Here is a 24,966-nt window from a genome sequence, read left to right as displayed (position 1 = left end):
CACGCACGGGACATCAGTGAAGTCCCTGCGTGCACCACCTTCCCGGCAGCCCCTGCTTTTTTAAAGTAAACGCGAGGCCGATGAGAGCGCATCCCTGTGTCCCGAAAACATCTTTTGGGACACAGGGATGTCCTTTGGCAGCGGCGGGCCGGATGAAGGTCCTCGGTGGGCCGCATGTGGCCCGCGGGCCATAGTTTGAGGACCCCTGGGCTAAGGGATGATGCGTGATCTTCTGAGATATCATTTAGCTACAAACTTTGATGTGACGCTATATGCTTGTTATATATTCCAAGCTGAGAAATTCCACTTGTAAATTCCAATACAGCAGCCTCCCACTGTCTTCAAATGGGATTCTGTTGTTCTGTGCACTGTGCCCACTGCAGAAATTAATCTTTCTGCCCAGAATTTCTCCGGTTCGATATGCCGCAGTGTGAACCCGGCCTTACAGTGGACCATCAGCTTCTGCAACAGAAATAGTAGACACTGGAAAGGGTACAACCCTGTGCCACATTAAAGGGTTACTCCACTGCCCCAGCATTCGGATAATTTTGTTCCGAACACTTGGAGCAGGTGGCGGGTGTCGTGACGTCACGCCACGCCCCCTCAATGCAAGTCCATGTGAGGGGGCTTGGCGACCGCCACGTCCCCTCTCATAGACTTGCATCGAGGGGGCATGGTGTGACATCACAAGGGGCATGGCCATGACGTCACGACCCCTGCTGCCCGCACACAGCGTTCTAAATGAACGCTGGTACTGCACAGAGATCCCAGCCGCAGGACCCCTGCGATCAGACATCTTATAAGATGTTTAGGGGCAGAGTACCCCTTTAATGGTCAGTGAGTCATTCTATTTCTATAAGTTTTCTACGATGATTGATTCAATGTTAATCCAATACAATTCGTCACTGGTCTACGTTGACCGAAAAATTTGATAAAATACCAATCCCTTGGGTGGAGACCCTTCTAAGGTAGACATTCTGGGCTCTGACTCCTTGATACTGGATCGTCTTCTCCAGGTACAAGAAAAGAGGTCTTCACACATGGGGGACCAGTATTTGTCCGATCATACAGCAAATGTTGAGCGGTAAAGCATTATATTGATGTACTACTCTATGTTATTATTATCAATAATAATTTCAATAATTTTTAATGGACTCTTGCTTCTTCGCTCTCTGCTGCTCCACTATGACCTATTTATCCTCTGTTGTACAAAATGCAGAAGATCCTCCAGTGGACAGAGGATCTGGCACAATAATGGCCACCAATAGTCAACCATAAGCAAATCCTATTTGGAGGTGACTTTGGGGCAGTCACTTACCATGAGGGCGCATTTCTTGAGAGATAAGTAACGTAAAGATCTTATTGATGATACGTCCTGCACTAGTTGAAACTAATTTTGTAAAAGATTGATGAGGTTTCCAAACATTAAAACATTCTTGCAGACAGGAAAAAGTGAAACTACAGGCTGGATTGGCAAGCTGGTGCTGTAATACAATATGGCACAATGTGGCAGAAAAACAATGCCAATGCCTCTTGCCACCTACTCAAACTGGGCGATACTCATATGGAAAATATACATGTAGGGCATTTGCTATATTATTACACCCATTTTTTTTTTTTATTAAATACAAACTTGATTGAGGAAATAGCCTTAAATTAGGCACCCACAAAAAAAATTTCAACGGTATTATTTTAATAATTCTTGTATAACCAAGCAGTTCATTTAAAGAGAATGCACAGAAAAAGTCATTCCAGCAATTCAGAATGTTAAAGAGTTAAGTTTCATACATTCTCCGCCCACCAAGTCAACAGGGGGGCAGTCAAATCGACTCCAAAAAAATTAACCAAAAAAAAACCATATTTACATAAATAAGCTAAGTGGGGGTTCTAGATGTCTTCTAGGTTTCAGCTACGTTGATCTCTATGGTACACAATGATATTTAGAGCATACATCATACGGATATGGAGGGAATGGGCAGAGGTGGCATTTGGTGCATGCAAGAAAACTTTTTTTTTAATAAAAAAAATCCTAAAAAATGAAATTATCTAAATTGAATGGGATGAAATTAAAACATTTTGGGAAGCTTCTTAAAAAAAGGCACTTGGAGAATAGGGATCAAATTCTATGGACACAAACCGTACAATGCACTTTTTTTTGTTAAGTTTTTGTTTAAAAAAAAAAAAAAAGCAAAAACTTTTTAATACCAAAAAAGAGATTAGGCTCACAGCTTTTTTGTGTAGAAATACTTTACAAAAGAAGATAAAAGCAGGTTAAAATGAAAAACGGATAAAGAAATATATATTTTACAGCCTTGTAAAAAAAAAAAAGAGAAAGGGCGGCACCTAGGCAAAAATGTCAATTGGTGTAAAAGCAGCAATGCATAGCTTCTTTTCCAATAATGTCTAAATTGCCTCTGTAGAATGCAGATATATACAGTAAACATTGTGATGCTATTGGTTTTCCAAAACTACAACTTGTCGTCACATGCTCCCATCACAGGGAGATTAGTGGTCAGAACCTAGCGAGGAACAGTCAACGTTCTCAAGAGTTCAGTAGAAAAAGAAAGGCCGGGGGATAGTGCTACACTTCACTATCGGTAAAAGAGTCCATAAAATCCATGCACGCTTCTTTTTTTCCCAAACCATCCATGAGCCGTAATCTTTATCGAAGATCTGGTCCGATTTCACAAAGAGTCCCCCACTCCCATCCCCCTACAAAGTAAGCATTCCCAAAAAGAAAGAATATTTGGCAATTTACTACTCCATTTTGTAGCCCAACGACTTATTTCATATTGAAGGCCAAAAGAGGTCGCTCTTCGCGTTTTTGCCAAGGGCTTTTTTTGTTCTCTCCTTGGTCGTCGGAACCGTCGTCGTGAATGGAGTAATCATGGTCGGGGCTGTCTAATGGCACTGGTGAGGAGTCTTCAGTTCGTTTCTTAGTCTCTTCCTGAAGGCTGGGTAGCTGGCCACAGCTCTTTCTTGCTGGTGCCTCAATGAAAGGTCTGTTATCCTCCGGGCTACACACAGCTGTTCCACATTCACTACCACTTTGGTCCATATCGTCTAGATAAACTATCTGTGTGTAAGCCGTGCCATCTGACATCTTCTGTTCGTTCGGCTGGTGCTCCTGTAAGGTTTGGTGCTGCAAAGACAGATGATGATGCAGCATGGAAAATTTTTCCGAAATTCTTCCTCTCCTACCAGATTTTGGTTCGTTCATGTCAACTCCAGAGTCTAAACTGGCATCATTGCTCCCGTTCTTCCCTGCTCTTTGGAGATCAATGTATGAATGTCTAATGTGTGCGTTCGACCGGCCATCTAAAGACACAAACCAGGCACGGGGATGGGGCATGGGTCTTCCTCCACCGAGCTCCATCAATGCTTTCTCGGTCAACAGCTGCATTTCACCATTAATCTGAGCAATGGTTGCGTCGTTCAACGAAGCTGGGATTGAAACCGATTCGGACATCACAGTGTTTTGTCCGCTCCAATCCATGCCTTCTCCATCTTGTAAATGTTGCTGTGACATCGCTTGGGAGTTTAGTTGGGAGGCCTGTACCTGCTGCGGATGTTGGGCGTGAGATTTGGAAAGTTCAGCCTGAAGTCGTTCTAGTTCATAGGGTTGTTCAGAAGACACAATGAGATGTTCTCCTGGCAGCTTCATGTAATGGGCAGGAATCACCAGCGTGGGCAAAACATTTCTGTAAACACTATCATTTACCTGATCGACAGAATTGTAACATATAAGCTGACCTGGACGAGGAAAAGAGGTTGGTCTTTCGAGGTGGTCTACAGACCTAGACATCATACATTCATTAGGCCGTCGGTCTATGACCTGCTCTTGCTCAGGAGCAGAAGGCACAGGATGACTTTGTTCCTGAATGTTTGGCTTACTTCCTGCTGTAACATAGTTTGCAGATTGATCTTTGTTTTCAAATAAAGGCTGACAGATCACAGAGTTGTAACTCCGCCGATACTCGTCTTTCATGGGGGACACAAAACCATCTGAGATGTCTACAGACTTTCTGGATTTCAAGATGAACTGATCCAACGATTTATTGTACACCTGTCTCAAAGTCCCACTCGGAGTCAGGTTATCCAAAGACATTCGGCTCTTCTCGTCTTGGTGCGAAAGCAGCTCTTCTCTGGAGCTGAAGTCCCGCGAGGTATTATACGAAGGCTTGAGCATGGGCGTATGCATATCGACCTCTCCGCTAGAGGACATCATCTCCAGATGGATGGGGCTGATTAAGTTGATGTGAGACATTGATGTGGCTTGATCTTTCTTGGAAGAATCCAAAGCAGATGTAAGATGAAGCTTCCGGTGGTGACGTGGCTTTAGGCATTTCCTCCTACGTAAACAAAACCAGAAGAACAGATTCAGTAAAAGGCTATAAAATGACAATGCATCAACTCGCTGTCAAATATGTAGACAAAGTGCAGGTACGTGTACTCGAGGCAGCATCCAAGACTTCAAAAGGTTACTTCACAAATGTAAAAAGTTGCAGAACGAAAATAGTAAAATAGAAGAACACACAGGACAATCCAAGAAACAGTTCACATCACATCTTAGCCTTCCCACTGAGGATTACCCATCAAATACTTCTGACAAATGGGATGCCATGCGGGATGCCTTACTATTACACGTTATCTTTATTTTGTAGGTCCATACAATTACAATGATACTAAATTTAAATCGGTTTTTAAATTACTACGGTACTTAAAAATGATAACTTTACTACTTAAAATTGTCCTCTTCTGACCCCTAACACGCTTATTTTTCCATATACGGGGCTGTATAAGGATAATTTTTTGTGCCTTGATCTGTAGTTTTTATTGGTACTATTTTTTTTTTGATGGTACTTTTTGATCACTTTTTATATTTTTTTTTCTGGTATAAGAAGTGACCAAAAAATATGCAATGTATGTCTGGTATTTTTTTTTACCTTTACGCCATTGTCCGTGCGGTTTCATTAACATTATATTTTAATAGTTTTGACATTTACGGACACGAAGATACCACGTTTAGGATTTAAAAAATATATATTTTATTTATAGTATAGGAAAAGGGGGGTGATTAATACTTATTAGGGGAAAGGTGGGGGGGGGGGGTTATACACATTTATTACAAGTGTCATCTCAATTGATATTACGTGGCCAGGAGAAGCGCCGCACAAGAAAAAACCAAAGGCTAAGTCGTTACACCAATTTTTTTTGCTATTTTTTTTTAAACCTGAAAAAAAATTAAAATAAAACACGCTACACAAAAAATTACATCATTTTACATTACAAATCTGCAATTTTTTGTTCAAAAATAGTGAGTTTTAGTCTTGGCGTTCTTTTCTCATTACAAGTCTTGTGATCCTTTTGTCATGTGACTCAAGGATTTATATCTAAGAATTGGAGAAAATGTATGGAAGAAAAAAAATTCAGTTTTTTTATGGTGTTTTTTTCTTCCATAGAAGTCTATGGGATATAAAAAAATAATAAAATAAAAAAAATTAAGTTAAATTCCTGAAAAAACAAACAAACGCCCAAGTCTCAGCAAGCTACGATTTTTAAAAGCTGCCACTGAGCCCTAAAAAAACACCAATAAAGAGTGAAAAAACGGCAAATCTGTTCAGCTTTTCATATTTTTCTATTGACTCTCGGCTAACATCTGGCTAAGGTTTTTTTTTTTCTTCTTTTTGTCCCCAAAAAATGAAATGCAGCTAATTTGCATAACAAGCAGAAGCGCAGCCTAAAGCCGCAGCAGTAAGCCCGATCCGATGACATATCCTATTGACATGCCGAAATTCTGTAACATTTTGCTTATTAAATCCTCCCTATTTCTTTAAATCCACACCTCAGCTGCTGCAGAACTTTGTTTTTTTAAGACAAAAAGGGCACATTCTGCTCATTTTGATTAATAAAAAATAAAATACTCAAATCTTTCCCATGGATAAAAAATAAAAAGATTGGTGCAGCTGTAGTACAATATTGTATAATCTTCACTGCAGCTGCTGAAGAACATCTTGAATAAATAGGCAAAGTTTGGCACAGAGAGAACTTAAAAAGGAGTGGTACTCCTGGGTTTAAAAAGGTATCCCCTATTCACAGGGGCACCTAATCTCCCCGCTGCATGGAGCGTGGGGTCCGCACGCGCTTCATGCATTTTCTATGCAGAGAACAAGTGTTTATCCCCAGTGTTCCTATAGACAATGCATGGAGCACGTGCCGACTCCAACCTTAAAGGGTACCTTTCATCAAAAAAACTTTTGATATATTATAGATTAATGTATGCAGAATAACTTTCTAACTGCATATTATAAAAAAATATGACCACTAGAGGTCTCGCTACCAGTCCTGGCTGCAAGCCCTTTTTTTATAGATTTCAGACTCATGCTGGAGTCTTAAATTTCAGACTGCAGCCGGGACACAGACAAGCTCAGCACTGCTCTCTGCCTGTCAATCAGACAGGCAGGAGCCAGCACTGTGCTCAAGCACTCTGCCTTTCTGCATGCCCTCATTCATTTTACTATCTGAGCTCCGATCTTTCTTCTCTCTACACATACAGTTGTAAACAGAGAGGAGAAGTTTCAGAGCTGCCAGCTGAGCTTGTCTGTGTCCCGGCTGCAGTCTGAGATTTAGGACTCCAGCATGAGTCTGAAATCTATAAAAAGGGCTTGCGGCCAGGACTGGTAGGGAGACTTTTAGTGGTCATTTTTTCAAAGTGGAAAGTTAAATAGAAAGAAGCAATTTTTTTAAATAACATGCAATTGGAAAGTTATTCTGCATACATTAATCTATAATATATCAAATCTTTTTTGATGAAAGGTACCCTTTAATGCAGCAGGGAGATTTGGGGGCCCAGTCTAAAGAATATGGGGGTCTGATCTCTGGGATCAGACACTTATCTGCCAACTGTGGACCTCCAGATGTTGCAAAACTACAACTCCCAGCATGCCCGGACAGCCGTTGGCTGTCCGGGCATGCTGGGAGTTGTAGTTTTGCAACATCTGGAGGTCCGCAGTTTGGAGACCACTGACAATGACACCACTATTTAATTTCTAAATAACATACACATGCTTATAAGCATATAGAAGCGGTACTCTAGTATTAGAAGGCAGTTCACGTACACTTACCTACAGTAATATAGCAGGAGACAGAACAGGACCAGGAGGATGAACACAATCCCTCCTAATATTGCCAGGAGGAACAAAGTGTGGTAGCTTGTGATATCTTGTCTAACCACAGGATCTGTAAAACAATAAGGAAACACGGATTAAGCGGCCATCATTCGAGGGGGTTAAATGTACGGCGGTAATAAATGTATTGTCCCTGGGATTGCCAGAATGGCGGTCCTTGAGTTCCCTGTTCTTTGTCAATGCAAAACACCAAATACATGTTTACAAGGCATATTCTGTGTCTTATTTGTCGGTGCCTCCTTGATAATAATAACCGTCTATTATACCTGGTCCCATCAATGACCACCAATGATGCCAAACCAGGCTGTACTACAGTAGACAACAAGGGTCTTATAGATCAGACGTCGTATTCCTCCAAGTGCTGCTAGCTGTTGTGCACCAGGGATTGCCATAAGACAGCTTGGCACAGAGTCAAAGCCATATCACTAGAAAATAACATTATGGAGAGACCCAGCAGTTCTGTACTTTGAGTGCACGATCCCTGGTGTGTTTTTACATGTAGCACTGGGACACAGTCTTAAAATCAACATTAATTCTTGCTTTGTACAAAACATTTTCTCTGTAGGTCTTCATTACGCAAATTTTGATCACTTTCTCTTCTACAGCCTCCTTGTTATAAATAGAGATGTGTGTGTGTGTATATATATAAAAAAATATAATATACATTTTATATGTTTAGTATATAATGTATATTTTATATACATTTTATATTTTTATTTTATATTTATATATTTTTTAATATACATTTTATATATTTATATATTTATTTAATATATAGTAAATAAATATGTAAATTAATATATAAAATGTATGTTAAAAAAAATATATATAAAAATAAAAATATATATATATATATACGGTAAATATATTTTATATATTTAACATATATTAAATAATTATGTAAATTAATACATAAAATGTATGTTAAATATATATAAAAAAAAATATATATTATATATAATATATTTTTTATATATATTTAACACATTTTATATATTAATTTAAATAATTTACTATACGTTAAATATATAAAATATATAAAATGTATATTAAAAAATATATAAATATAAAATAAAAATATAAAATATTAAATGTATATAAAATATATATTATATACTAAATATCTAAAATGTATATTATATATATATATATATATATATATATTATATGTATATTAAATATAAATATATACATTACATTAAATATATATAATTCTATTACACAAAAATATTATAAAACATAAGAAAAACACTGGTGCTTTTGGACAAAGTGACCGTGGATAGCTGCTCAGGTAGTAAAAAATGGGTCCCCGTCACACCATTAAAGGGGTATTCCGGGAAAAATAATATTTTTTTTTATATCAACTGGCTCCAGAAAGTTAAACAGATTTGTAAATTACTTCTATTAAAAATTCAATCCATTCAAAAATTATCAGCTGCTGAAGTTGAGTTGTTGTTTTCTGTCTGGTAACAGTGCTCTCTGCTGACATTTCTGCTTGTCTCGGGAACTGCACAGAGTAGAAGAGGTTTGCTATGGGGATTTGCTTCTAAACTGGGCGGTTCCCGAGCCACGTGTCATCAGAGAGCACTTAGACAGAAAAGAACAACTCAACTTCAGCAGCTCATCAGTACAGAAAGGATTAAGATTTTTTAATAGAAGTAATTTACAAATCTGTTTAACTTTCTGGAGACAGTTGATATATATTTAAAAAAAAAAAAAGAGTTTTTTCCTGGATAACCCCTTTAATAACAGACTTCTATGGGTAAAATTATTTAGTACCAGCGCAGTGCTCCATTTGTTAAAAAATTAGAAATTTAAGACAGGCAAATCAGTGTTTCTATGGATACATAGAAACACTGATTTGCCTGTCTTTAATATTCAATTTATTTATGTTTTTGAACAAATGGGGCGCTGGTACTAAATAATGTTACCCATAAATATATATTATACATAGAAATGTATATTAAATATATATCTCAAGCTGCCATGTCCTGTGAAATCCATTAGAATAACTGCCTTGACCAGCTTGGTCTCCAGCCCTCTCTCCTCTCCTGAACAACCTTCTTAAATGGACTTATGAACTTTACTGTGGTCATATGCAAGATTAAAAGTTTGTTCAGGTTAGGAGATATAAGGGCTGGAAACAGACCTTTCAAGGCAGCTTTTGTGACAGATTTGACTGAGAATAGGATGCGGTAACCTGAACTATGTGTGAAAGCTTTCAGGCTGTAGAAGAGAAACTGAGTAAAAAATGTTTAAGAAAGGTCAAAGAAGAAAAAAAAAAACAAACAAAAATGAATTCAAAGGTATCCTAAGCTTTTAAGTAAAATTGCAATGAAGGACAAACCTGTATTACTATATGCCATGTTCCCAACAGTCTCTAGTAGAGATGAGCGAACTTACAGTAAATTTGATTCGTCACGAACTTCTCGACTCGGCAGTTGATGACTTATCCTGCATAAATTAGTTCAGCTTTCAGGTGCTCCGGTGGGCTGGAAAAGGTGGATACAGTCCTAGGAGACTCTTTCTTAGGACTGTATCCACCTTTTCCAGCCCACGGGAGCACCTGAAAGCTGAACTCATTTATGCAGGATAAGTAATCAACTGCCGAGCCGAGAAGTTCGTGACAAATCAAATTTACTGTAAGTTCGCTCATCTCTAGTCTCTAGCTCCCAACATATTGCTTAGGACTTCTCACCTGGGTTTGAAGGAGACATGGCGGCAACCCAATATCCCATCTGAGGAGCAATGTACGTCCAGGTGAGCTGGTGTCCTTCCTGCTGGATGATTCCAATACTACTCTTTACCCACGTTCCTGTCAATTACAAATATCGAAAACGTAACATCTACAGAGGGGTCCTCCTATGTGCATCTAATGTACTTTGCAATAACCATAATATTTAAGGTGCCAAGTGGACAATAACATTTAGAAAAAAATATATATATATATAAAAAAGATATTATCATAATTTATTATCATCATTACAGTGATCCCTCAACTAACAATGGCCTCAACATACAATAGTTTCAACATACAATGGTCTTTTCTGGACCATTGTAACTTGAAACCAGACTCAACATACAATGCTACAGAAAGTCCAGATTAGAGATGAGCGAATTTACAGTAAATTCGATTCGTCACGAACTTCTCGGCTCGGCAGTTGATGACTTTTCCTGCATAAATTAGTTCAGCTTTCAGGTGCTCCCATGGGCTGGAAAAGGTGGATACAGTCCTAGGAGACTCTTTCCTAGGAATGTATCCACCTTTTCCAGCCCACCGGAGCACCGGAAAGCTGAACTAATTTATGCAGGATAAGCCCTCAACTGCCGAGCCGAGAAGTTCGTGACGAATCAAATTTACTGTAAGTTCGCTCATCTCTAGTTTCAACATACAATGGTCGTCCTGGAACCAATTAATATTGTAACTTGAGTGACCACTGTATTTAATATTACCATTATTTATTATTACGTAACCCTACCTCCTCCAAACAAAAAACCTAAACAACAAACACAAAACACAAAAGCCACAACTACACAAGATGACCATTAGGTGGAGCTGTTGGGACAAAAACCATTTCTTACATGTGACTATGTAAAATACGTAATTCTTTTAAATGACAAATTCCAAACAGAACAAAGTAAAATTTATATTTCCTTTTATCCTTTTTTATGTTTTACAGCAGGTTGATCCCGGATGATACACAGGGTCACGCTACCTACTCCAGGTCATACGCACACGCTATAATGGCAAAAAAGCAAAACAACGGATATAGCAGACGCTCATTTGTACTAGTGGATGTCCTACAATTAGTGATAACCCCAATCATCAGTATATGCTTCTCCGTGGCCATATAGTCACCCAGCTTTCCCAGGCATGGAAATTACTGACAAATGACAATTCCCTGCATATCTTGCATACAAAAGTATATACATATGGTAGAATCTCCGGTCTTGTCTTTAACCTTGTTTAAGTGTTCGCGTTATTATAAGATCCTTGATCTTTATAAACCTAACTTTTAACTTTGTAGAGTGTAAACCCTTGCAGGCAGGGCCTTCTCCCCCTTTATATCCGTCCGTCATTTAGGGCGCATTTACACGGCGGAAAATCTGCACGGAGAAATTCCAGGCGCATATTCTGTATGCAGCTGCTGGCGCCAATATCAAATCGTTACTAGGACATGCGTCGTCACTAGAGATGAGCGAGCTTACAGTAAATTCGATTCTTCACGAACTTCTCCGCTCGGCAGTTGATGACTTATCCTGCGTAAATTAGTTCAGCTTTCCGGTGCTCCGGTGGGCTGGAAAAGGTGGATACATTCCTAGGAAAGAGTCTCCTAGGACTGTATCCACCTTTTCCAGCCCATCGGAGCAACAGAAAGCTGAACTAATTTATGCAGGAAAAGTCAGCAACTGCCGAGCCGAGAAGTTCGTGACGAATCGAATTTACTGTAAGTTCGCTCATCTCTAATCGTCACCATTGAGCAGATTCTTCCAAAACAACGTGTATTCAATTGGCAGAGTCCGGAAATGGAATTCACGCAGTGGAAAAATTCTGTAGTGTTCACTGCGCAGCAGAATTCCACTGAAAATGATGGGGAGGCTGCTGCGCTGGAATTAAAGGGGTACTCCGGTGGATTTTTTTTTTTTTTTTTAAATCAACCGGTGCCAGAAAGTTAAACAGATTTGTAAATTACTTCTATTAAAAAAAATCTTAATCCTTCCAGTACTTATTAGCTGCTGAATACTACAGAGGAAATTATTTTATTTTTGGAGCGCAGTGCTCTCTGCTGACATCACGAGCACAGTGCTCTCTGCTGACATCTCTGTCCATTTTAGGAACTGTCCAGAACAGCATATGTTTGCTATGGGGATTTTCTCCTACTCTCGACAGTTCTTAAAATGGACAGAGATGTCAGCAGAGAGCACTGTGCTCCTGAGGTCAGCAGAGAGCTCTGTGTTCCAAAAAGAAAATAATTTCCTCTGTAGTATTCAGCAGCTAATAAGTACTGGAAGGATTAAGATTTTTTTTAATAGAAGTAATTTACAAATCTGTTTAACTTTCTGGCACCAGTTGATTTAAAAATAAATAAATAAATAAATAGTTTTTCACCTGACTACCCCTTTATGTTCAGCTTGGAAACTCCATAGTGTGAATGTGCCCTTCCTGTTTCATACATTTTAACCCCTTATTATATGTAGAGTGCCCTGGAACTAACAGTGCTTTAAAAATAACTCATTTTTATGACTTATTGAAGTTTTTGTACAAGAGTGCTTGTGTGCTTTAATTGATGCTTCGTTTATATGTTGGACTTCTAGATACAGTTTTAACACAACATAAACGAACCAGGCGGCACTTTTAGGTTCACGCTACGGCATTTCAGAGAAGAATTCCGCTTCGAAATTCTGATGCAGCAGAGTCCCATTGCTGTCAGTAGAATTCCGCTGCACAGTGCCCACTTAGGAAATGCAGCAGCAGAACTTTCCGACTCTGAAATTAATTTGTCAAAAGAAGTCTATGTCGGAATTTCAATGCGGAGTTCCACTTCGAATTCTACCATAATTTAACGCATATTAATTTATATGGGGTTCCGCTGTCCCATTCAGACAGCAGAATTTCTGCTTTCCGCAAAAATATACGACCAGTCTTATATCTGGCAGAATTCTGCAGCGATATCCCATTGAAATCAATGGGGCTTGAATTTTGGCCCGTGTGGAACATGTTCATTCTTTTCGGCAGCCTTTAAAGGGGTACTCTGGTGGAAAACTAATTTTTTTTAAATCAATTGGTGCCAGAAAGTTATACAGATTTGCAAATTACTTCTATTTAAAAATCTTTCTACCTTCCAGTGCTTCGCTGCTGTATGCTCCAGAGGAAGTTGTGTAGTTCTTTCCAGTCTGACCACAGTGCTCTCTGCTGACACCTCTGTCTGTGTCAGGAACTGTCCAGAGCAGGAGAGGTTTGCTATGGGGATTTGCTCCTACTATGGACAGTTCCTGACACGGACAGAGGTGTCAACAGAGAGCACTGTGGTCAGACAGAAAACAACTATATAACTTCCTCGGGAACATACAGCATCTGATAAGTAGTGGAAGGATTAAGATTTTTAAATAGAAGTCATTTACAAATCTCTAACTTTCTGTCACCAGTTGATTTAAAACATTTTGTTTTCCACCAAAGTACCCCTTTAATTCCTCAGCACAATTGACAGCAAGGGAAGATTGTCCCTTAGTGTGAACTGTCCCTTGGTGTTAGGAGTTTCTTCATTGAAAGCATAGCTTTGTACAATGTTTCTTAACAAGTAGGGCCTCCAGCTGTTGCAAAACTACAACTCCCAGCATGCCAGGACAGCCAGGCATGCTGGGAGTTGTAGTTTTACAACAGCAGGAGGCACACTGGTTAGAAAACCCTGCTTTAGTCCGTGGATCTATACAGGAAGCAATCTTTCTTAGCTGGGGCCCAGATTAAAATAGGGGTACCTCAGGAAGGTAGGTCCGGGTGTAACTGCTACCCCTGCACCCCCTATTACTACTCCTCGCCCTCTAGAAGGCCTCGGGTGGGTTTTCCCTGACTGACAGATGCTTAATCCGCCCGATTTTCGGAGCTCATCTTTGTGCAGGCCGCAGACACTTAACCTTCTTGTTCTTTTCCAAGGAACCTTACGTTGCGGCACACATGGTTCAGTGGCTCTGCACAGATGACCGGGCCCCGGCTGAACAATGGAGCAGATATCAGTCAGAGAGCAGCATAAGGGACCTCTGTGTCTCTCTTGTTTCCGCACCTGCTCCAGAACTTTCCCTGCTGATATTCTTTCTGCCCGGACAACATAACAGGTCCCTGTGTTCAGACCAAATTGCTAAAAAGGGACGCTAAAATTAGGATGTAACAAGCGTCTGATAATACAGAATATCTAATAATTCAGCAACTATTAGGTTTCAACGGGAACAGAGAGAGAGAGAGTCCTTCGGGAACAGAGCCCATAACACGTCCAAGACTCTTTCTAAAGGGGTATTCCAGTAAAAAAACATTTTTCTTCATCAACTGGCTCCAGAAAGTTAAACAGATTTGTAAATTACATCTATTAAAAAATTCTTAATCCTTCCAGTCCTGATCAGCTGCTGAAGTTGAGTTGTTCTATTCTGTCTGACAACAGTGCTCTCTGCTGACACCTGTCTGTCTGTCTCAGGAACTGTTCAGGGCATGAGAGGTTTCCTAGGGGGATTTGCTCCTACTCTGGACAGTTCCTGAGACAGACAGAGGTGTCAGTAGAGAGCACTGTTGTCAGACAGAAAAGAACAACTCAACTCCAGCAGCTGATAAGTACTGGAAGGCTTAATATTTTTAATAGAAGTAATTTACAAATCTGTTTAACTTACTGGAGCGGGTTGATTTGAAAAAAGTTTTTTTTTACTGGAATACCCCTTTACGGGTGGGACTAGAAAGCCTGGAATAGGATTGTGATGACTAGTAAGAAGGGGAAGAGTAAAGTTTTTCCAAGGAAGAAAAAGTGACAAGCCCCCACAATTTCCTGACAACAATTCTCCAACCTCACCTATTTTATTATACTCTTTCATCGGTTGTGGCAGATGGTTGGATAGGAGGCCCTGGAAGGAAGTGGTAAGTAATTCTGGAGAACAATCAAAAGTGTGACATTCCTGAGTGCAAGCTATGGATGGTAGTTGTTCCAGGAGGTGCTGGAAGTCAATGGGGAACATAGTAATCACTCTGAGTCAGAGTGGTAGAGAATAAGCAGTGGTTAAGGCTTTCTAATGGAAACCACCAACTTTCTTATTTTATTTTTTATTTTTTTCATACTTCGTGGTTGGGTGAGGAATTTTATCCCTCTTTCATGAGTTGTGGCAGCCAGGTGGATAGGAGGACCTGGAAGGAAGTGGTGATGGATCTGGGGGACAATGAAAAGTATGGCATTCCTGAGTGCAAGCTATGGATGGTGGTTGGTCCCGCAGGTGCTGAAAGTCAACGGGGAACATAGTCGTCACCCTGAGTCAGAGCGGTAAGGAATAAGCAATGGTTACGAATTCCTAACAGAATCCACGATGCGGTGCCAGATCAGTAATACGATGGCTAACCATTATGTTCAATGGACCTCAGCATCTATAAATGGGGTTCATCAGCTTCTACCAAGGTTTCATTGCAAAAGAATAGCACTATTTTTAATTATTATTTTTAAGTCAAACGTGATTAAATATCCTGCACTCATGTGAACAGAGACTTAAAATGAGGTTGGGGAGACTGCAGATTTCTGCAACACGTCTTGAATCACTATCGGACTCTTGGTTAGTAGAGATGACCAAATGTACATTAAGAGTCACTGAGTTTGAACGAAATGAATCAGCTGTTGATTCGTTCAGTCTTGGGAAAGCCATTAGCCGTTTTGCTTTCCAAGTGTTCCGACTGCCATAGTCCTTGGAGACCTCAAATTGTCATACCAGACTTCTCTGGGGAATCTGAACACTTGGAGAGCTTGAGATATATAGACGACATTTTTTTTATTTAACTCAATTTATTAAATTCTGTTATATAGAGCCAGCCTACACAGCTAGCTCCTGAATGAGCAGTAGATCAGTCTATAAGAAGCCTCCAGTAATTGTGAATATTTAATCATCCTTAACGTGTTAAACGCTCGCTTATTTGACATGACAACTGTTCCTCTTAACCATCCCTGGGTGCCATCTGACATCCCGGCATTGTCATGTTAATAAGCATTCATGTGTCAGACGGGACAAGAATTTGCAAATCACCTGAAAATCTTAGCTGGAGAGAAAAAAAAGAGCATCTGAAATATTTGCATCTCCTTCATTGTTAGCCGCGCACCAGATGTTTAGTTTAATAAAAAATTCTTTAATGAAAAACAAAAATATAATTCTAAGAGCTTGGGACCGGGGATGACTTTGTAGTGTAAATCAGAAGGGGAACCAGCTAAAATCCACAACTCTGACATTTGTGTGATGAGGACTGATGAATATTTAATTGGAATTGATATTTTATTCTGTAGAAAATGCTTAACAAAAAAAATAAAAAAATAAAAAAAAAATCAGCCCATTACTCTATAGAAAACATGACTGAATCAGCAAAATATAGAAACCACCGGGCACACATCACTTCAGATTAAAATATTAACCCCTTCACGTGGAAATTACATTTTGGGCCAGTTCCAAATTTATTCAGTTGTCATATTTATCAGATGATTGTAGCTTTATCATACATTGATGCTCTTTCATGCAAGTTTACAGACTATAATTCATTTATTTTTTATTACAGGATTATAATTTTTTTCTTTTTTAAAACACAAAAAAAAAAAGAATTTACCATACTGTTTAATTGATCTAATGTTTTTTTGCAATTATACCGCTCAAATATAATAAATAAAAAAAATAAAAATAAATTAATAATACTATAGCACATAGTAATAAATACATAATCCTAATAAATAATAATAATAATAATAATAACGGTAAATAAATAATAAAAATCTGAATAAAATAAACCAATAATAAAATAGTAATAAACAAATGAAAAATAAAAATACTAATAGTAATAAAAATTATACTATTTATTATTTATAATAGTAATAATTAATTCATTTAATATCTTAAATAATAACCTTATATTTACAAATATTAATTATATAAAAAAATAAGAACAACACTAATACATTTTATCATTACTATTATTTAAAAAAAAAAAATTGTAATAAAATTATTATTATAATTATTAATAATTTAATTTTCTGATATTTTTTGCAATATATATATATTTTTTTAAATATTTTTAACTTGCACAATGAAAACCAGTGTAGCATTACCCTGTGTAACAGAATTATCCATAGGTAGACACTGTGTCGCTATACATTGTATTACTATACTTTGAGTTTTTTTTTTATTATTATAATTATTAATGTGACATTTACCTCTCTATTTTGTTTAGTATTTTTTTCAGAAAATCTTCAGATTTTTTCACTTTTTTCACATTTTGCAATGTTTTCTGTATTAAAATCCCCCTGATTTTAATAATGTGAAAAAGCATAATGTGAAAAAAGTAAAAAAGTCTGGAGACTTTCTGAATGCATTGTACAAGTCTACCAATAAGGAGCGCTCATCTTTTAGACACGGTCAGCACTAGAGTGCCCCCCCCTGCAGGATCAATCATTTATTGACGTCATGTGTGACCTAGGACTCAGTGTTTCCCAACCAGGGTGCCTCCAGCTGTTGCAAAACTACAACTCCCAGCATGCCCGGACAGCCGTTGGCTGTCCGGGCTTGCAAGGAGTCATAGTTTTGCAACAGCTGGAGGCACCCTGGTTGGGACACAGTACTGGAGGTAGAGGAGATAAATGATTCATTATGGAATTAGCTGGGCATTTGTCCATTTGGGGGAGGGGGTTGGACTGTGATAAGAAGATCCAATACTGTACATAGGAGGAGGAAGAAAAAAAATGGACTGTCCTGAACGCACACGCAGTCCTAACCTAAATAGCAGCAAATGTGACATCTGTTCCCTGAATGATGAGCTGAGGGGGTGGGAATTGAGGCGATGTAGAGGATTAGCATATTGGCAAGATGAGCGCAGACAGGAGAAGAGACATCCGCCGTATACTGAAGGGTCCTGATGAGGTGCGGTAGATATAACAATTAAAAGGAGCACCCCGACTGCGGAAGGGATGTATTCATATAAGGCAGTGGAATTACAATTGCAGCAGTGTCATGAAACCACCATTTTTTGTTTTTTATTTTGTGGTTTTGTAAGAAAAAGTATGAATGCAGCCTTAAGGGGGTACCACCAGAGCAGGAGAGGTTTGCTATGGGGGATTTGCTCCTGCTCTGGACAGTTCCTGACACTGACAGAGGTGTCAGCAGAGAGTACTGTGGTCAGAAAGAATAGAAATTCAAAAAGAAAAGAACTTCCTGGAGAGCATACAGCAGCTGATAAGTACTGGAAGGGTTAAAGGGTATTCCAGGAAAAAAAAACTTTTTTATATATATCAACTGGCTCCAGAAAGTTAAACAGATTTGTAAATTACTTCTATTAAAAAATCTTAATCCTTTCAGTACTTATGAGCTTCTGAAGTTAAAGTTGTTCCTTTCTGTCTAAATCCTCTCTGATGACACTTGTCTCGGGAAACACCCAGTTTAGAAGAGGTTTGCTATGGGGATTTGCTTCTAAACTGGGCGTTTCCCGAGACAGGTGTCATCAGAGAGGATTTAGACAGAAAAGAACAACCTTAACTTCAGAAGCTCATAAGTACTGAAAGGATTAATATTTTTTTAATATAAGTAATTTACAAATCTGTTTAACTTTCTGGAGCCAGTTGATATATATAAAAAAAAAAGTTTTTTCCTGGAATACCCCTTTAAGATTTTTACATAGAATTTACAAATCAGTATGACTTTCTGGCACCAATTGATTTAAAAACATGTTTTTTCCCCCAGAGTACCCCTTTTAATGTTCAAATTCCAATCCTGTTTTATCAAACAAACTACTGCAGATGGGCAAAATAATGTTCACTGGGGGCGGGGGCTTTCCTGGATTTTCCATCTCTAATCCGATGATGACATACATTACAGGAGCCCTGAACCTAGAAGGGAACAGTAAAAATAAAACTGGAAATATTCTCTCCCCCACTGTTTGTTTCAGGCACATGTAGCAAACCATGCAGAGAACACAGGGTTAATTTTCTGCAGATCTATTCCATTTTCAGTTGGGGGCATTTTTGAGGGCGCAGGGCTCAGCTAAGAGGTGCAGCTTTAAATTCCATTTAAGCACAGACAGGCTTCCCTGTGAACACCTGACTAGAGATGTAATGTCTCGGGCCCAATGTAACTTGGGAAAAGCCAGAGACAAGACACATTTTGTATGCTGTTAAAATGAAACAAACATTGGGGGCAAAGATCACATAAGAATTGTGAGACCACCCATCACACACAGGTACAGACACTATGTTATGAACTACACTAACTATATACCAGAATTCAACCATAAGGGAACAAAGGGGAACTAACTCAACATTATAACTACAAAAGTAAGTCCCTCTTTTCAGAAAAAACAAAAACCAAACATGCACACCTTTATTACTTACATCATTGCAATACAATTTCTCTTCTATCCCCCACTGATTTCTCCTGTGGACTCTATATACATCTGTCCATGCTTCCTTCCCTCACCTATGTATTGCTCGCATGCACTGCTCACCATCATAAACCACCCAAAGTCACCTCATTCCATGGTACAGCACAGAAGTCGCTCCATCACTTCACCCAGCCATCTGCTCTCCCTCTTCTTTCTTCTGCTTTTAGCTGCTGGGGACATTGCTCCTAACCCTGGCCCACCTTTCATTAATATTTGCTCTACACTACCTGCCTCTTGCGGAACCACTACAAACTTTAACTGCGCTCTCCTAAACTCTCGATCTGTGTGCAATAAGCTCACCCAGATTCATGACTTATTTCTCACTAATTCTCTTAATCCGCTGGCTCTCACAGAAACATGGATACAACCTTCTGACACTGCTTCTCTCGCTGCTTTATCTTATGGTGACCTTCACTTTTCCCATACCCCCAGATCTGACACCAGGCATGGTGGAGGAGTTGGGGTGCTTCTAGCCCCACAATGCACTTTTCAAGTCACCCCCCCCCCCCCCATTACCCTCACTCACATTTCCCTCTTTTGAGGTCCACACCCTCAGGCTCTTCCGCCCATTGTCTCTCAGAGTGGCGGTCATCTATCGTCCTCCTGGTTCTCCCCAAATGTTCCCGGATCATTTTGCCACCTGGCTCCCTCACTTTCTTTCCTCAGAAACACCTACACTCATCATGGGTGATTTTAATATCCCCATCGATACCCCAATCTCCTCTTCTGCCTCTCTGCTTCTGTCTCTAACCTTCTCCTTTGCCCTTTCACAGCTTACTGACTCTCCCACACACAAGGATGGGAATACACTGGACTTGATCTTCTCTAGACTTTGCTCTGTCTCTAAATTCACTAATTCTCCTTTTGAGCTCTCTGACCACAACCTTCTCTCTTTCTCTATCAGTAACTCCTATTCTCTTCCGGACACTCCAACCTTGTACACTTACAGAAACCTGCGTGCCATAAACACCAGTCAATTTATAGACATTCTACAATCTTCACTATCACCAATCTCTTCTCTCTCCTGCCCTAATCTAGCAGCCAAACATTACCATGACACCCTAAAGTCTACCCTGGATCAAATGGCACCCTCTAAAACACGAACCTCCCGACACAGACGGCAGCAACCCTGGCACACGCTAACAACCCGCTTTCTCAGGCGATGCTCTAGGTGTGCTGAACGTCTGTGGAGGAAAACTAAGACTTCTTTAGACTATCTGCACTATAAATTCACGCTTAAATCCTATTACTCCGCTCTTCATCTCGCCAAACAAACATATTTTACCTCCCTCATCTCCTCTCTGTCTAACAACCCAAACGCCTTTTTGACACGTTCAACTCTTTCCTTCGGCCTAAAGTACAGACCCCAATCACTGATCTCTGTGCTGAAGACCTGGCAAAATACTTCAAGACTAAAATCGATGACATTCGTGATTAAATCCTCTTCCAGTCCCCTAAAAGTTCTGATCCAATTCCCAGCCACGTCTCCTCTTCATCACTCTCAGTTTTTGAGCCTGTAACGGAGGATGAGGTTTCCAGGCTCCTCTCCTCCGCCCGCCCCACTACCTGCTCTAGTGACCCCATGCGTTCACACCTCATCCAGTCTCTCTCTCCTGCTATCAGCTGACACCTAACTAAAATCTTTAACCTCTCCCTCTTTTCTGGGGTCTTTCCCTCCTCTTTCAAACACTCTATCATAACCCCACTATTAAAAAAAAACCATCTCTGGACCCATCCTGTGCAGCCAACTATCGACCCGTCTCAAATCTCCCCTTTATCTCCAAACTCCTGGAACGCTTGGTCTACTCCCGCCTTATCCGCTATCTCTCCGAGAACTCTCTCCTTGACCCCTTACAGTCTGGTTTCCGCTCCCTTCACTCCACAGAAACGGCCCTAACCAAAGTCACTAACGATCTTCTGACGGCCAAATCAAATGGCAATTTCTCTTTACTGATTCTCTTGGACCTGTCTGCGGCTTTTGACACTGTGGATCACCAACTCCTCCTCAGTAGTCTCCGCTCCATCGGTCTCAAAGACTCTGCTCTCGCCTGGTTTTCCTCCTATCTCTCTGGCCGCTCCTTTAGCGTCTCGTTTTCTGGCTCTACTTCTTCTCCTCTTCCCCTTGCTGTCGGGGTTCCCCAGGGATCGGTCCTGGGTCCTCTACTCTTTTCCCTCTACACATCCCCCATTGGAAAAACAATCAGTAGATTTGGTTTCCAGTACCACCTCTTTGCTGATGACACCCAACTCTATACCTCTTCCTCCAACATCACCCCTGCACTCCTACAGAATACCAGTGACTGTCTCTCTGCTGTCTCAGACATCATGTCCTATTTATATCTGAAACTAAATCTTTCGAAAACAGAACTTCTGGTCTTTTCTCCATCAACTGATACTGTACCTAACCCTGACATTTCCATCTCGGTATGTGGTACTACCATAACTCCCGGGCAGGAGGCTCGCTGTCTTGGAGTTATACTTGACTCTGATCTGTCTTTCACTCAGCATATTCAGTCCCTTTCACGTTCTTGTCACCTGCATCTCAAAAACATTTCCAGAATCCGCCCGTTTCTCACTACTGAAACTGCTAAAACTCTCATTATTGCTTTGATTCACTCCCGCCTCGACTACTGTAACTCTTTACTAATAGGCCTTCCTTTCTCCAAACTCTCTCCTCTTTAGTCCATCCTTAATGCCGCAGCCAGACTCATCTTCCTCTCCAGCCGCTAAACCGACACCTCCTCCCTGTGCCAGTCACTACACTGGTTACCAATTCAGTCCAGAATACAGTACAAAATCCTCAGTCTCACACACAAAGCTCTTCACAATTCTGCACCTCCCTACATCTCCTCTCTCATCTCTGTCTACCATCCTACACATTCTCTCCGATCTGCTAATGATCTCACACTAACATCTTCTATAATCCGAACTTCTCACTCTCGTCTCCAAGACTTCACTCGTGCTGCACCGGTTCTCTGGAATGCTATCAATCCCTCAGACTCAACAACAACATCCATAGTTTCAAATGTGGCCTAAAAACACATCTCTTCAGACAGGGCTATAACAGTCTCTAATTGGCCTCAACATATCCCCAACACATCCCCAACACATCCCCAACACATCCCCAACACATCCCCAACACATCCCCAACACATCCCCAACACATCCCCAACCCTCTTGTTTGAATAGTTATTGTGTAATATTATGTCTGATACTTGTCTTTGTTTGTACCCCATAATTGTAAGCGCTGCGGAATCTGTAGGCGCTATATAAATAAAATTATTATTATTATTAACTTTACAGCCCCTGTAGCACAGTGAAATAAAAAAAATCAAAATAAAATAAAAATCACAGAATACCCCTTTAAGTTAGTTTTTCTTTAAGTATTTGCTTAGTATTGTTTTAAGAATACAAATGTTCAGGGTTAGTGTCTGTCAAAACGGTTTCTTAAATATGACCTCAAATGCTGTTTTTGTTAAATAGATGTATTTATGTATTTCTTTTGTAACTGCAAGATTTACAGGCGACCAAATTCTTGGAATCGGATGACTTTTCGTTATTTTGAAGTTGCTAGGCAACAGGAATACTTTCCTCTTATTCCCAAACCATACAACTTCCTCCGCTACTGTCTCTAAAATAGTAAAATTTCTCTCCAAATACATGTTTGTAGAGGGGGGGGGGGGGGGGTGTTGAGACGTTAACCCCTTAGGGACCTGGCCTATTGTGGTTATTCCGCTTTTTGTTGTTCTCCTTTCAATGGCAGGATGGGGGGGGGGGGGGGGGGGGTTGCTGCGTTTGCGGTTTTTGAGTCTAAACTCACTTTTTATTAAATTTATTTTTTATGCCATTTACTTTATCTTAATTTTAGAATCTTAAATAGAATGAAGCTAAGCCGCAATATCACACACAACCAGGCGGGGTGCTGTTTTTAAAGATACCAAGGACATGGTTGGGTTCGGTATTGCAGCTCAGCCCCGTAATCCTATACAACTCCCTTACTTCTTGTTATTGTTTTCCAGCTGGTCTCATCCTTCTATCATGTTAATCACCAGATTATGCAGATTACGCCGAGGTGTTTGCCGAGCCGGAGTTAATTTCCCTTAATCATCTTTTAAGATCCGAGCATTATGGAGCTAAACTGTTTCCTAAATGAATCCAATTAGAATGGTGGAAACGGGACGTTTGCATAATTAAAAATAAAAAATGTAATCAGAAAAAGCATGGCTGCCTTCTTTCACAGAAACAGCGCCACACCTATTCACAGGCTGTGTCTGGAATTGCACTACAGCTCCATTTAAATGAATTAAGTTTCTCGTATATCAGTGTTTTACAACCAGGGTACCTCCAGCTTTTGCATAACAACTCCCAGCATGCCCGGCTGTCCAAGCATGCTGAAAGTTGTAGTTTTGCAACAACAAGGGGCATTCTGGTTGAGAAACACTGTTTTAGATAGTCGGCTGGTCGATTTTAGACTAAAGTGTATTTGGGGGTCTCCTGACTATCCACTCCCTCTCCCCCCGGTATACGATGTTGGGGGGAATAGAATGATCGTTCCAAGGGAGACTGAAAAGGGAAACTGCTGGCCAAACAAACATTTCACCAATAGCTATTGCGGGTTTAGAAACACCTTAAAGGGGGCCCGCCGCCGAAAAAAACAGCTTATCCCCAATTCAAAGGATAGAGGATAAGATGTCTGATCGCAGGGGCCTGCCGCTGGGGACCCCAGTCATCCGCGCACGGAGCGAACTCCACTCAGTGACTGATGAATGGCAACTACACCCGCCATGCCCCCTCCATTTATGTCTATGGGAGGAGACGTGTTGCGTGTTCATGACGTCATGCCGCGCCTCCTCCAATAGACATGAATGGAGGGGGCGTGGCGTCATGAACACGGAAGCTCCAAGATGTTTTTCGGCAGAGTACCCATTTAAAAGGGGTATTCCGGAGATAACCAAGCAATCAATGGAGCACGTGCCGACAGCCGCTCAATTCAGCTCGGAGAGTTGGGATTCTGTTCTAGAGATCGTGGAGGGTCCCAAATGTCAGACCCCTTGATATCAGACACTTATCCCCTATACTGTTGATAAGAGTTATTTAGGGCTGGAATTCCCTTTTAAAGTCTGTGTTCACACGTTGCAGTTGCATTACAGTACTGCCTAATAGGGATCGACCTATATCCATTTTTTAGGGCCGATACCGATAATCTGCGACCTTTCAGGCCAATAGCCGATAACTTATACCGGAATATCGGTATAAGTTATCGGCTATTCCCCCCCCTCCCCGACCCCGCAGATCAAGGATTTTAAGCGGGCACTTTAAATCAATGAACTGCAGCGGCTTTTGAGGGGCCAGAGACCGCCGTCGCTGCCCGCTTCTCTCCCCCTGCCTGTCCTGGGGTCCTAACTAGTCCAACCACCGCCGCTGCCCCATTGCCTCCCACATCCCCAGTTTTAGAATTACCTGTTCCCGGGCCCGGGGTCCGCGCTACTTCTGGCTCCGGCGGCGTCCTGAGCTGTCACTGTGCGCACTGGCAGTGACGTCGCATTGAGGACGTCACTCGTCATTGCGCTGCACAGCGCACAGGACGCCGCAGGAGCCAGAAGTAGCGCGGACCCCGGGAACAGGTAATTATAA

The 24,966-nt window shown here is 40.5% G+C and overlaps 1 protein-coding gene across 2 annotated transcripts in view; it reads right to left on the bottom strand.

Annotated features, from left to right (window-relative positions):
* Positions 1–1,678: 1,678 nt before the first annotated feature.
* Positions 1,679–24,966, bottom strand: part of FAM171A1 (family with sequence similarity 171 member A1) — a 130,584-nt gene continuing 107,296 nt past the window's right edge. For both annotated transcript variants that reach the window (XM_056519095.1, XM_056519096.1), the window contains exons 6-8: positions 9,886–10,002; positions 7,125–7,239; positions 1,679–4,352 (exon numbers count right to left, since the gene is read on the bottom strand). In XM_056519095.1, coding sequence (XP_056375070.1) covers positions 2,783–4,352; positions 7,125–7,239; positions 9,886–10,002 — 1,802 coding nt within the window. In that variant the 3' untranslated portion in view covers positions 1,679–2,782. The remainder of the gene's footprint in view (positions 4,353–7,124; positions 7,240–9,885; positions 10,003–24,966) is intronic.

This window comes from Hyla sarda, chromosome 5 (genome assembly GCF_029499605.1).
Source record: "Hyla sarda isolate aHylSar1 chromosome 5, aHylSar1.hap1, whole genome shotgun sequence".
Taxonomy (NCBI): Eukaryota; Metazoa; Chordata; class Amphibia; order Anura; family Hylidae; genus Hyla; species Hyla sarda.
The sequence above is the reverse complement of the archived record's forward strand: the minus strand, read 5'-3'. Positions and strand labels throughout refer to the sequence as shown.